General features: G+C 46.5%; 1 protein-coding gene across 2 annotated transcripts in view; it reads right to left on the bottom strand.

Moving 5' to 3' along the window:
- The window catches only part of STYXL1 (serine/threonine/tyrosine interacting like 1), a 57,192-nt gene that overhangs the window by 19,387 nt on the left and 24,777 nt on the right, over positions 1-13,028 (bottom strand). Inside the window, exons 3-5 of one of the 2 annotated variants that reach the window (XM_065892884.1) lie at positions 10,657-10,798; positions 6,628-6,773; positions 466-611 (exon numbers count right to left, since the gene is read on the bottom strand). In XM_065892884.1, coding sequence (XP_065748956.1) covers positions 466-611; positions 6,628-6,773; positions 10,657-10,798 — 434 coding nt within the window. The remainder of the gene's footprint in view (positions 1-465; positions 612-6,627; positions 6,774-10,656; positions 10,799-13,028) is intronic. The other variant, XM_065892885.1, reaches the window with a different exon arrangement.

Genomic DNA, 13,028 nt, shown 5'->3' with positions numbered 1-13,028 from the left:
CGTCATCCGACGCTGAATCTGCCACTGCCTTAATCTTGGACTTCCCAGCCTCCACACCGTGAGAAATCCTGTTATTCATAAGCCACCAGTCTACAGTGCCTGTTACAGCAGCCCAGATGGACCAAGAGAGGGGTCACTTCTCAGACGGCCTGAGATAGGAGAAGCAGGGTAAACCAGGGTATTTTGCATCTGAATGTTAAGTACCAAGAAAGTATTATTAGGGTAAGATTTAAGTATGGGGTATGGGGCAAGTGTGGGGTCTCAGTCAGGGGCAGAGGATGCCATGGCCATGCCAGGCAATGAAGTGCAGGCCAGGAATAAATGAAAATAAATGCAGACCCTACTCCAGTGTATGCTGATTTCTAAAAGCCCGTTCAATTCTGTCAATGCATGCCACTAGGAATCTTATATAAATAAATAATACTAATATAAAAAAAATTAAAAAACAATGGTTTTTCTACTTACAACGGCCCTGTCTCCATGGAGACGTTGACATGTGCTTTGATTTTCAAATCCTTCTGAATTTTAGGGTCGCAGGCTTGCCTGAAATTTCCCAGGTAGATCCTGCCTGGCATTATCTCAACAGGGTACGGTTGGAAGTCATCCAGTTCCTGAGGTGGAGAAGGAGAAAGGCTGCTATGATAATAATCCCCAGAGAAGAAGTTGTTTTTGTTTCATCTCTTGAAATGTGGCTCAGCAAACAAGCTTAGAAAGACAAACTGGGACAGTGAATGAGACCAATCCAACGTTCATTGTGGCACTATTTATAACAGCCAAAACACGGACGCAACCTAAATGTCCAACGACAGAGGAACAGATAAAGAAGATGTGGTACATATAACACATGGAATATTACTCAGCCATAAAAAAGAATGAAATAATGCCCTTTGCAGCAACATGGATGGACATAGAGATTACCATACTAAGTGAAGTAAGTCAGACAGAGAAAGACAAATATCATATGATACCACTTATATGTGGAATCTAAAAAGGTGATACAAATGAACTTATTTACAAAATGGAAACAGACTCACAGACATAGAAAACAAACTTCTGGTTACCAAAGGGGAAAGGTAGAGGGGGGAAGGATAAATTAGGAGGTTGGGATTAACATATACACACTACTATATATAAAACAGATAATCAACAAGGACCTACTGAATAGCACAGAGAACTCTGCTCAGTATTCTGTAATAACCTATATGGGAAAACAATTTGAAAAAGAATGGATATATGTATATGAATAACTGAACCACTTTGCTGTACACCTGAGACTAACACAGCATTGTAAATCAGCTATATCCCAATATAAAATAAAAATTAAATTAAAAAAATTAAAAACAGGGACTTCCCTGGTGGTCCAGTGGTAAAGAATCCACCTTCCAATGCAGGGGACACGGGTTCAATCCCTGGTCAGGGAACTAAGATCCCACGTGCCGCGGGGCAACTAAGCCCAAGCACCACAACTACTGAGCTCACGCACCTCAACGAGAGAGCCTGTGGGCCACAACTACAGAGCTTATGCGCTCTGGAACCTGTGAGCCACAACTACAGAGCCCACACGCCCTGAAGCCTGCACGCCACAACTAGAGAGAAGCCCGTGCGCTGCAACGAACAGCCCACGCCCCAACGAAAGACCTCTCATGCCTCAACAAAGATCCCACGTGCCGCAACTAAGACCCGACACAGCCCAAAATAAATAAGTAAATTAATTAATAATAAATAAAGCTTTTTTAAAAAGTTAAAAACAAAACTACCCTTTGATCCAGCAATCCCACTTTTGGTATATATCTGAAGGAAATGAAATCACCATCTTGAAGACATATCTGCACACGCCCCCCCTGCCCCAGGATCATTTGAGCATTATTCACAAAGACATAGAAATGACCTAAGTGTCCACCAATGGATGAATGGATAAAGAAAATATGGCATATATGTACAATGGAATATTGTTCAGCCATAAAGAAGAAGGAAATTCTGTCATTTGTGACAACATGAATGGACCTTGGGGCCATTGTGCTAAGAGAATAAGTCAGAAAAAAACAAATATTGCATGATCTTACTCATATGTAGAATCTAAAAAAGTGAAAGTCGGGACTTCCATGGCAGTCCAGTGGTTAAGACTCCACACTCTCGATTCAGGGGGCACAGGTTCTATCCCTGGTCAGGGAACTAAGATCCCACATGCCACACAGCATGGCCAAAAATCATCATAATAATAATAAAATAAAATAAAAATTAAAAAGCAAAACTCATGGAAACAGAGTAGAGTGGTCGTTGCCAGGGACTGTGGGGGTGAGGGAAATGGGGAGATGTTGGTCACGGTTATAAACTTCCAGATATAAGGCAAATAAGTTCTGGGGATCTAACGTACAGCATGGTGACTACAGTTAACAACACAGGGCTTCCCTGGTGGCGCAGTGGTTAAGAATCCGCCTGCCAACGCAAGGGACACAGGTTCAAGCCCTGGTCCGGGAAGATCCCATACGCTGCGGAGCAACTAAGCCCTTGCACCACAACTGCTGAGCCTGCGCTCTAGAGCCCGCAAACCACAACTACGGAAGCCCACGCGCCTAGAGCCAGTGCTCTGCAACATGAGAAGCCACTGCGATGAGAAGCCCTCGCACTGCAATGAAGAGTAGCCCCCGCTTGCCGCAACTAGGGAAAGCCCACGCACAGCAACGAAGACCCAATGCAGCCACAAATAAAATTTTTTTTTTAAATACAGTATTATGTACTTAAAAGTTGCTAAGAAAGTACATCTTAAATGTTCTCATCTCACACACACACACAAAAAATGGTAATTACATGAGGTGACGGATGTGTTACTCTTATGGTAATCATTCTGCATATATGTGTATCAAGTCATCTTGTTGTAAACCTTAAATTTACACAATGTTATATGTCAATTATATATCAAAGCCAGAGGGAAAATTACAAAATTTGATTGTTTCCAAGGAAAGATTATTAGAGCACCAATCAGGTGTTTAGAAACAATTATCATCAAATAATAAGACTAATCTTATAAACAAGTTGGAAAACAGCCAGAAAAGCATGCCAGTCGAAGACTGTTCTCAAAGCATGCCTCCAGGAAACTGAGAACTAATGGAAATTCCCCTAACGGTTCCTTGGGTGACCTATTACAGTTCAGATGTCTGTAATAAAGCAGTGGCTACATATTTGTTGTTGTCATGGATTGAAAACTTACCTGTTACGTTTAGTAAAATAAAACCTAGGCATAACCCCAAAAGAAAAAAAAAAGAAATCCACTAACATTGTATGAATTGATGTTTCTAATACGATCTGTTTAGAGACCCCTTTGTTCCCATCAGTTTTCCATGGGAAATGCTAACCTATATAATTTCAAAGGTCAAACCAGCTCTAAAATGCCTCTGGCTCCAAGTCTGACTCAGAAATAACATCTTAAGTACCTCAAGCTATTTTGCTGTCCACTTGAGCCTCTCAGAGCCTTCTGGCTTCAGCACATCTCCCCTCACCATGAACCTACCACAAGCCCGCATTCCTCCCAAACTGTTAGCCTCAAAAGCCTTTATCAATGAGCAGACACCACGCTGAGCCAACCCTCAAGTTTGTGAGACACACGGCCCTTCTACGTGCAGGCAGGCCCACTACTTGCGGATGTGACCCAAAGCATTCCCCAGGGTTCAGGGTGATCCCGCCCAGGACGCTCAGCTTGCCGGGGGCCAAATGAAATCCTCCTGGTTTCTTTCGGAAAATCTCACGCAATACCCACCACAAATCTGTCAACTCTTCCTGACGCTTTCGAACCAGCTTCCTTTCCTGTGGTTGTAACAGCTGTGCGGAACGGATAAAACAAGCTCTGCTGTTAATTCTAGAGGACACGATTTTGACAACCACATCGACAAATGTAAAAGAAACTGGTGTCACAAATTAACATGCCCAAACCAAGCCCACTGCCTTCCCCTGACACTGCCACCGCCTCCTCCTGTGTCCCCTTCTCAATGAGCCACACCACTGGCCACCTGTCACCCGCACCTGAACTGTGGCATTATTCTAGACTCCTCCCTCTCCCATACCCCCTGCCCCATGTCTAATCAAAGCCGTTTCCTATGTATTTCTTGAATCTGTCCTCTCCTCTTCATCCCTGACTTCTAGCAGGTCTCCCCAGACCCACTCTGCCTGCATTGGTCTGGGCTCTGCTCTGCAATCAGAGTTGATCTTTCTAAAGGGCAATCTAACCAGGTGCCCCTCCCCGGACTTAAAACCACTTGGTGGCTCACCAGCATCTCTCTCTAGTGTGGTCTTCACACGTGCCCTAGTCACAGAACCCCTTTGCTCAAAGTGAAATCTTATTTAAGGGGTACCACATATAAAACGGGAAATTAGAAATCACTGTGTCTAAAGGAGAGGGGCAGTCTCAGAGCTCAAATTCTGTGCCTCCATCTCCCCTCGCAGGAGTTCCTTAGGGAGCAGTAGGGACACTCCTGCTTTACACTGTGTCAGAACACGTAACAGGAAAGGAGTGGGGCTTTCATTCTTGCCCCTGAATTAATAACAAAGGTCCCAAAGTAGGGAGTGGCAAATACTTGGAACGTACATTCTAAAGAGGGCCACATACAAGCAGAGTAGAACTCACCCATCCAGGCCCTGCTAGATACCACCAGCCACCACCCTACCCCTCTTCCCAATCTACTTAAGAAGACTGGGGGCAAGGACAAGTCTCAGGTGTATAGACGTCAAAACTGACCAAACTGTACATTTTAAATAGGTGCAGTTCATCCTATGCCAATTCCACCTTCCTAAAGCTTTAAAAGAAAAATAAAGAAGGTGAGGTATCAGCATGTGACGTCTTGAGATCAGAAAGAGTCCCTCCCGTCACTGCAAAGCCAGTAAGATGCTCCTCTAGGAGCGAGGAGGAGTGCCTGGCAGGACGGGGAGGCTGGCTGTACACCTGTTGAGCTGAACATCATAGCTCAGTGGAAGGAGGAGAAGAAGGCCTTTGGAGAACTTGACATATATACCCTGCATTTGGGAACAGGTATGACCCCCAACACAGGTCCCTAGCTTTTCACACAGGCTGACTGGGGCAGCCAAGCCAGCGAGGCAAGAAGGGGCCTCCTTCCCTACTGTCACACTCCCCTGTGGCTCATTCTGGGATTCAGGTGAAAGAATATGGACGTGGTGGGAGGTCATGAGCTACCAAGGGAAGGGAAGGGCATTGGGGGTACTCCTGTCAGGAATTCTCAGCTGGCTCTCTCTGAAGGATGCTCAGTAACAGACGGGGCCCCCTGAACACAGCCCCAAGAAAACCAGCAACAAAGGCCAGCAGCAGCACACAGAAGCTGGCTGGGGCAGAACGAGAAGGCACTTCCCCACCACTGACAAACAGGCAGTCACACAAGACAGGGCCCACCCTGGACCCCCAGCACCAAAGGGACCAGACCCAGAAGAGGGGACGTAAGGAGATGCCCATAAAGCTACCCCACACCCCTCCCCACTCCCAGCCCTCAGCCCCCAGCAAATGGAAGGCTGCCCAGCTCTGGAAGATGAGAAGAGAGGAGATTTGAGTTGAGATTGGAATGTTAAGCTAGCCTAGGTTGTACTGGACTGTTTTTATGCCCTTTTCAAAAAATTACTTCAAAAACACACAAAAGTAGAGAGAATAGTATAACAAACCTTGGATCTATCACCCTTCTGCAAGCATTATCAACTAATGGCCCATTTTGTTTCATCTATACCCCTGACTCCCCAACCCTCCCCAGATTATTTTGAAGGAAATTCCAGACATCATGTCATTTTAATTATAAATATTTCATTATGTATCTCTAAAAGATAGGGACTCATATTTTTAAAAACATAGCCATAATAATGTCATCACAACCTAAAGAAATATATAACAATAATATAATATCATCAAATTCCAGTTCATAGGCGCATTTCCCCCGCTGTTTTATAATATGACCAGACTGAAATTGTCCATAACCGAAAGCGGCCAGAAAGTATGGAATCTGCCCATGATGCTGCAAAGGGCAAGAGTGAGAGCACAGTCGAAGGCAATTGCTGCAGGTTCACATTCCACTACATTCAGACCCTTCAAGAAACCAGATACTATAAAATGCCCCCAGGGACCAGTCCCTGCCTGCCTATCATTGCCACCCAGTTTGGCTCCAGGAAGTAAGTGCTCCTCTGGGCTCCAGACATCTGGTGCATCCCCTGGCCACACCTTATTAAAACCCGCCTCCCAATTTTTACTGTATCCTCTGGACCCAGCCAGGGTTTGTGAGGCCAGACGGCTAAGGATGGCGAGGCAGCCTCGAATCGTGATGGCCCTGCCTGCCCGTGTGACTTTGACCACGACCCACCATCCAGAACGCGCTGCCCCGGCCCCCTGCCCTCTGGACCAACCTCATCTATTAAACACCGCCCTGGATTTTGCCTGAACCTGGCGATTATAAATTCATCATACTGGACTGGACCTCCTAGCTGCCCCAGGTTCATTCCCAAGCCATCTTTGACATCTCTTCCATCTTTTCCATGTCATCTGTCTCCTTCTCCTCTTTCTCCAGCCCTGCTCCCTGGCCCTCGGTCCCCAGGGGAAGGCCATGCTCCCATCCAAGCCTGCCTGTGCTCAGCACCCTGCCTTACCTGTGGCATCCAGATGATCTTCTGTGTCCGGAAGAAGTGGTACATGGCCGAGAAGCTCTCGTAGCCTCCTCTCAGGATATGGATGGGGTGGCGGGCAAGGTGAGTCAGGGTTCTGCCATACTCAACGGCAGCTCCAAGCACAATTCCTAAGAGTAGAGACCAAAGAGACCAATGTCCCCTGTGCGCTCACCATTTGCCTAAAGGCCCAGTGGATAGGCACTCCATTCTGAAAAGCAATTGTCTAGAAAGCTGAAGCAAATATAAATAGAGGTGAATGTTACAATTAAAATTTAAAAAGCAATTTACCACCAAGTAAGTTGATCTTTTTCTATAAACTCCGAGATTTCATTTTTTTTCATATTGTCGCAAGGAAGGATGATTCAACACGAGGGGAATGTGTATGTATATATACAATATCACATATTATATACCATGCAATTCATCTATTTAAAGTATATAAATTAATGTTTTTTATTATATTCACAGTTGTGTAACCATCACTGCAGTCAATTTCAGAACATGTTAATCGCTCCCAAAAGAAACCATGTACCAGTTAGAGGGTTTCATTCCTCATATCCCTCCAAACATCCACCTCTAGGCAACCATTAATCTAATTCCTACGGATTGACGTATTCTGGACATTTCATAGACATTGAATTATACAATATGTGGCGTTTTGTGTCTGCTTTCTTTCACTGAGCATAACGTTTACAAAGTTCATCTATGTTGCAGCAAGTGTCAGCACTCCATCCTTTTTCGTAGCTGAATAATATTCCACTGTGTGGCTCTCCACCTTTTGTTTACCCATTTATCTATTGATGAATATTTGGATGTTTCCATTTTGTGACTATTAAGAATAAGGCTGCTATGAACATCCATGTGCAAGGTTTTGTGTGCACATGTTTAATTTCTCTTGGTATACACTGTGGACAAAGGATGTTGCTTGCCATATCAGTAAACAAAGGATGCTGCGGCCATCAAGCCATCAGCCACTGCAGCTGCCCCTGACTGTGCAATTTTCCATGAGCAGGCAAATTATATGCGTGTGGTTTTTGGTTTTTGGTTTTTGTTGTTCTGTGGTTGTGATTTCTTACCAAGTGAGGACGGGGGCTCCATAGCACTAAAGTGAGGTCAGGTATAGACTGTAGACGTCGCTGTCTTTACTGACCAACATTTCCTAGGATTTCAGGGTCCAGCCGACAACCCTAGGATTGCAGACTGGAGACCAACAGGATGAGCTTAGGAAAGAGGGGACAATTTCCTGGCTAAGGACCTCCTGAGAAGACTGGTTTTATTAAAGGTGGAAGCCTAGCGCCACCCAGTGACCGCTGGTGTGAATGCCCAACCCATGGAACTCCACGCATATATATTAGTCACTGAGCCACAAGCAGCAGCAAGGGGTGGTCAGCCCAAAGCAGGGGCTGAATGGAGAATGCAGTGGAGCCTCAGTGAAGCAGATTAGAACTGACCACGCTCCAGCGTGTGGCTGGAGTGACTGCACTGTTCTCCAGCATCACTACCCTGGCCTTAGGAGACCTGACAGAGCCAAACTGCCCAGGTTTGAATCCTGGCCCCAGCACTTGCTAGGTGTGGTGGTTTAAAAACTCTCTCCACAAACCTAGAAAAATGGTACAGATGAACCGGTTTGCAGGGCAGAAGTTCAGACACAGATGTAGAGAACAAACATATGGACATCAAGGGGGGAAAGCCGCGGGGGGGGTGGGGATGGTGGTGTGATGAATCAGGCGATTGGGATCGACATGTGTACACTGACGTGTATAAAATTGATGACTAGGGCTTCCCTGGTGGCGCAGTGGTTGAGAGCCTGCCTGCTGATGCAGGGGACACGGGTTCGTGCCCCGGTCTGGGAAGATCCCACATGCCGCGGAGCGGCTGAGCTTGCGCGTCCGGAGCCTGTGCTCCGCAACAGTGAGAGGCCCGCGTACCGCAAAAAAAAAAAAAAAAAAATTGATGACTAATAAGAACCTGCTGTATAAAAAAATAAATAAAATTCAAAAAAGTTCTTTAAAAAAACGGATACTAAACTTTCTTTGGGTTATTTGTATGGAAATATATTAATATAAATGTTTCAGACATTACATGAAATTCCTAAAAATCTTATATGTTCTGGTATAATATTATAAGTCATAATTCTAGTTATTATTTTAAAATGTATGTCTCAGAAATAACTAAATTTCCTTGTTAATTGCATTATTATGGACTTTCATCAAATCTTTAACCGTGGTCATTTTTACGTCTTTTGCCATTTACAGACAGTTCTGGGTGTACTGTGATGCTTTTGCAAAAACGTTCCTGTAAAAGGGTTTCATCTTCAATGAATTCATGGAAAAGACTCTGACAAGTACAGGTTTCTGGTAACTGACTATACTGCTGAAGTGAATGAATAAGCATTTTCAGAACTCTAATGGAAAACTGATGAACTCATAAAAGTGCTCACAAAAGATCAAGATGAAAAAAAAAGTAATTACACGGGACTGAGTGAACTGATGAGGATGATTATAATTTTTGTGACTTTCCATTTGAATAAAAAAAAAAAAAACTCTCTCCACAAATTCTTTCAAATGCCTCCCTTTAAAAGGTTGAGTTTAGGGACTTCCCTGGTGGTGCTCCCAATGCAGGGGGCCCGGGTTCGATCCCTGGTCAGGGAACTAGATCCCACATGCATGCTGCAACTAAGAGTTCGCATGCCACAACTAAGGAGTCCGCCTGCCACAACTAAGATGGTGCAACCAAATAAATAAATAATTAAATATATTTTTTAAAAAGGTTGAGTTTTAATTCCCCTCTCCTTGAGGGTAGGCTGTACTCAGTGACTTACTTCTAATGACTAGAAAGTGGCAAGCGTGACTGTTTAGGTCCCAAGACTAGGTCAGAAAGGGTACGTGGCTGTCCCTTTCTCTCCCTCTTCCTTGGATTACTCGCTCGGGGGTATACCGGCTGCCCTGTCGTGAGGCCATCTAAGCAGCCCCATGCAGAAGTCCATGCAGTGAGGAACTGAGGACTCCTAGCTATTCCCATGTGAGTGACTCATCTCAGAGGCACATTATCTTGGCCTGGCCAAACCTTCACAAGACAGCAGTTCTGGCTAACGTCGTGACTACAACCTTAGGACAGGCTAGAACCTCCCAGCTAAGCTACTCCTGAATTCCACAGAAACGAATAGATAATTAATGTTTATGGTATTAAACTACAGAGTTGGGCTTCCCTGGTGGCGCAGTGGTTGAGAGTCCGCCTGCCGATGCAGGGGACACGGGTTCGTGCCCTGGTCCGGGAAGATCCCACATGCTGCGGAGCGGCTGGGCCCGTGAGCCATGGCCGCTGAGCCTGTGCGTCTGGAGCCTGTGCTCCGCAACAGGAGAGGCCACAATAGTGAGAGGCCCGTGTACCGCAAAAAAAAAAAAAAAAAATACTACAGAGTTTTGAGGTAATTTGTTACACAGCAATAGATACCCATGGTCCCACACCTGGGGAATGAGTTACTTCATCTTCCTGGACCCCAGTTTCCTCATCAATAAAGTGGGGATGTTACCTATTAGGACACAATTCTCCACGGTCTTTCGTGTTTCTACATAGCCTCTGAACAAAGGCACTGGCTTTTCAAGGATATGTGTATAACAAACAGCCTTGGATGACAGAGACAGTTTCTGCCTCCAGAGCCAAGGGCAGGCAGGCTTTCTGCCCATTTGTTAAAAAAGAGTCAGGCCCCCTAAGCTCAGAGTTCTCCATAATACCACCCACTGCATTCTGGGTACTTTTACTGCTCTGAGAAATAAAGCCCTTCGTCTCTGACCCAGGAGCCTGTCTTTTGCCAGCATCCATGAACCACGGCAGGCTCACCTGTCATCTTGCACAGGAAGGAAAAATCCCAGCCCTTTCCCAGTTCCTGGCATTGCCATCCTCATTGGGCTGCTCTGCGGACTGCATGAGATGACCCAGGCAGAGCTCCTGGCATGTGACAAAAGTGCTCAATAACTGAACTCATATTCTTGCTGTATCGTAAAAACCCACCTTGATCGCCTTCATCAGTGTTGTCATCATCGCTGTCACCTTTCAGGATTACCTTCAGGGAGCTGGTGTTGTTATCATACACCACACAGTATTCCACACACTCCAGATCCACAGACTCCGGGATAAGATATTCACCTGCCCTCTAAAGAAACCACAAAAGAAGGCTGTTAGCAGGTGGGTCCAGCTGAACCCATATTCCCTGTACGCCAGCACCGGGAGGAGCCGGAGGTAGGGCGGTGTCCACCTCCCTGACTACACACAGGCACGGGAGCACTGACAGTGGACAGAGAGTCTACTAAACTCCAAGGACCTGCCACACCCATATTCCCTCCTGGGGGAAGCTGACCACAGCTGACTGGGCCAGAGATAACTGCCGGGTCAAAGAACAGTGGTCTATGGACCAGCCCAGAGCCCATTAGGTGCCCTGGCATGAGTGCTATGAGAGCAGTCGTGGCCACCTTAACTAACAACATTCTCTGTCTGGGGGACAGTGTTGGCGTTGGGGACTGAATCCAAAATCTGCCATGAAGAGGGCAGTAAGCAGAAGGCTTGAAAGGACAGAAGTCATAAGCAAGCAGGTATCACGAGGCAGGCTGGAAGCTCAGATGGAAGCTCTGTGAGAGCAGGAACTTTTGTCCCTTTATAGCCACTGATGTATCCTGAGCTTCCAGAACAGTGCCTGGCACACAGCAGGCCATAAATATGGTTAAAGGAAGGAATGGGCAGACAGCAGCAATGAGGTCGTGAGGAGGAGCTGGGGACTGGCTGAGTCATCATTATGCTGGACCACAAGGGCAGCAACAACAGGTGCCTTCTGCCAAGGAGGTGATGACCTCTCCCAGTACCAGAACTGCCCAGGACTCCAAAGGGTGTCCCAGAGCTCGGGAAGGCCCAGCTGGTAGCAGCAGAGAGGTGGGTCTTCACTTGTTCGCAATGCTTCCTGAAAGCCCCCACTACTCAGGGGAACCTGAGCCTGGCTCTGTCCCTTGTGACCTGAGCTGACCGTCGTAGAGGCCCTGACAGAGGACATTCAGGTGGGATAGGACGAGTGTGCATCTACTGTACTGCAAGGCAGAGCAGTAAGGCCCCTGGAAGTACAGACCCAGGACGTTCTCCAGGATTCTAAGGAGAGAAATCATATTCGTCTAACAGAATTGGGAGACAGGTGGTGCTCAGAGGACAAGCAGGACTTAGACAGGTGATAATGAGGGGGTAGAAGGCTCTGGGTATGAAGAGCACGAGCAAAAGGGGAAAGGTGAGAACAGCCCCTCGAGGCTTGAGCAGGTGGGAGCACAGGAGAGTTGTGGCCGAACATCCACTTTTACTTAATAAACATTCGTTGAGGACTCACTTTGCACTCACACTGTGCTAGGTTCTGAAATACGGAGATACAAAAAAAAAAAAGAAAAAAACAAAAAGGGAAATGCCTGAGTTGGCCTGGAGGACTCAGAAGGGTCTCATGGGACAGGAGGCATTTGAGATGAGACTGTGAGGGCAAGTGGAAATTTGCCAGATGGACAAGGGCTGGGGGAGCATTCCAGGCTGAAGGAACAGACACCCGTCATTCATTTTTAGTTAACAAATAGGTCCCAAGCACCTACCAGATGCCAGGGACCAGAGTGAACACCCGGGATACAATGATGAACAAAGCATACACGTCCCTGGGTCACAGAGAGCAGTGTGTCCAAGGGACCACACATATTGTCATTTCCTAGATTGTAAGAGACCATTGGTTGTAAGATGCACCACCAATTTCATAACATTTGCAATCAGGAGAGTACACAGAAGGAGAGGTGTGTTGGCACATAACGCTACTTCAGGCAGGGCGGGGAGCAAGTGGTCCTGGGAAGACCCGAATCAGTGATCTAAAGCCCAGACCTCCCTCCTGGGCCCTGTTGCTCTCTGTGTCCCCTGCACACTGGGTTCACCTTCTCAGACCACTTTGTCCTGAAGCCTGAGTCACAACCACCAGCGATGCTCAGACTCCCATCCTCCAAACCCCACCACCAGCGTAGAAGGAGCAGCCTTCCCTAATGCCAATTCTGATTTGCTGTTTTCTTCCCAGGCCAATCACCGTGGCCAGGGCCTGGATCCTATTCTGAGGAGCACCACTAGAACCCCCATGATTTAAGCAGAGAGGAGGAGTTCCCCTCAAAATGTGGAGGTGCCAGGCAGAAAAACAACAGATGTTGGCCACATTCACTTTTGGGGGAAAAGACTTTGTCACTTTAAGGTGCAAATCAATTGTAGGATATATTCCAACCTCAGAAGTGTTAAAATACAAGGACAAATGAGCATCTTAGAACCCAGGAAACACGGCAGGACAAGGCTGTGGAGGTGTCAGGGGAGAGTGGAAGCATGCCGGATGAGGC

The sequence above is a fragment of the Phocoena phocoena genome, chromosome 15 (assembly GCF_963924675.1).
Source record: "Phocoena phocoena chromosome 15, mPhoPho1.1, whole genome shotgun sequence".
Classification (NCBI taxonomy): domain Eukaryota; kingdom Metazoa; phylum Chordata; class Mammalia; order Artiodactyla; family Phocoenidae; genus Phocoena; species Phocoena phocoena.
This window is presented reverse-complemented; position numbering and strand designations above follow the sequence as displayed.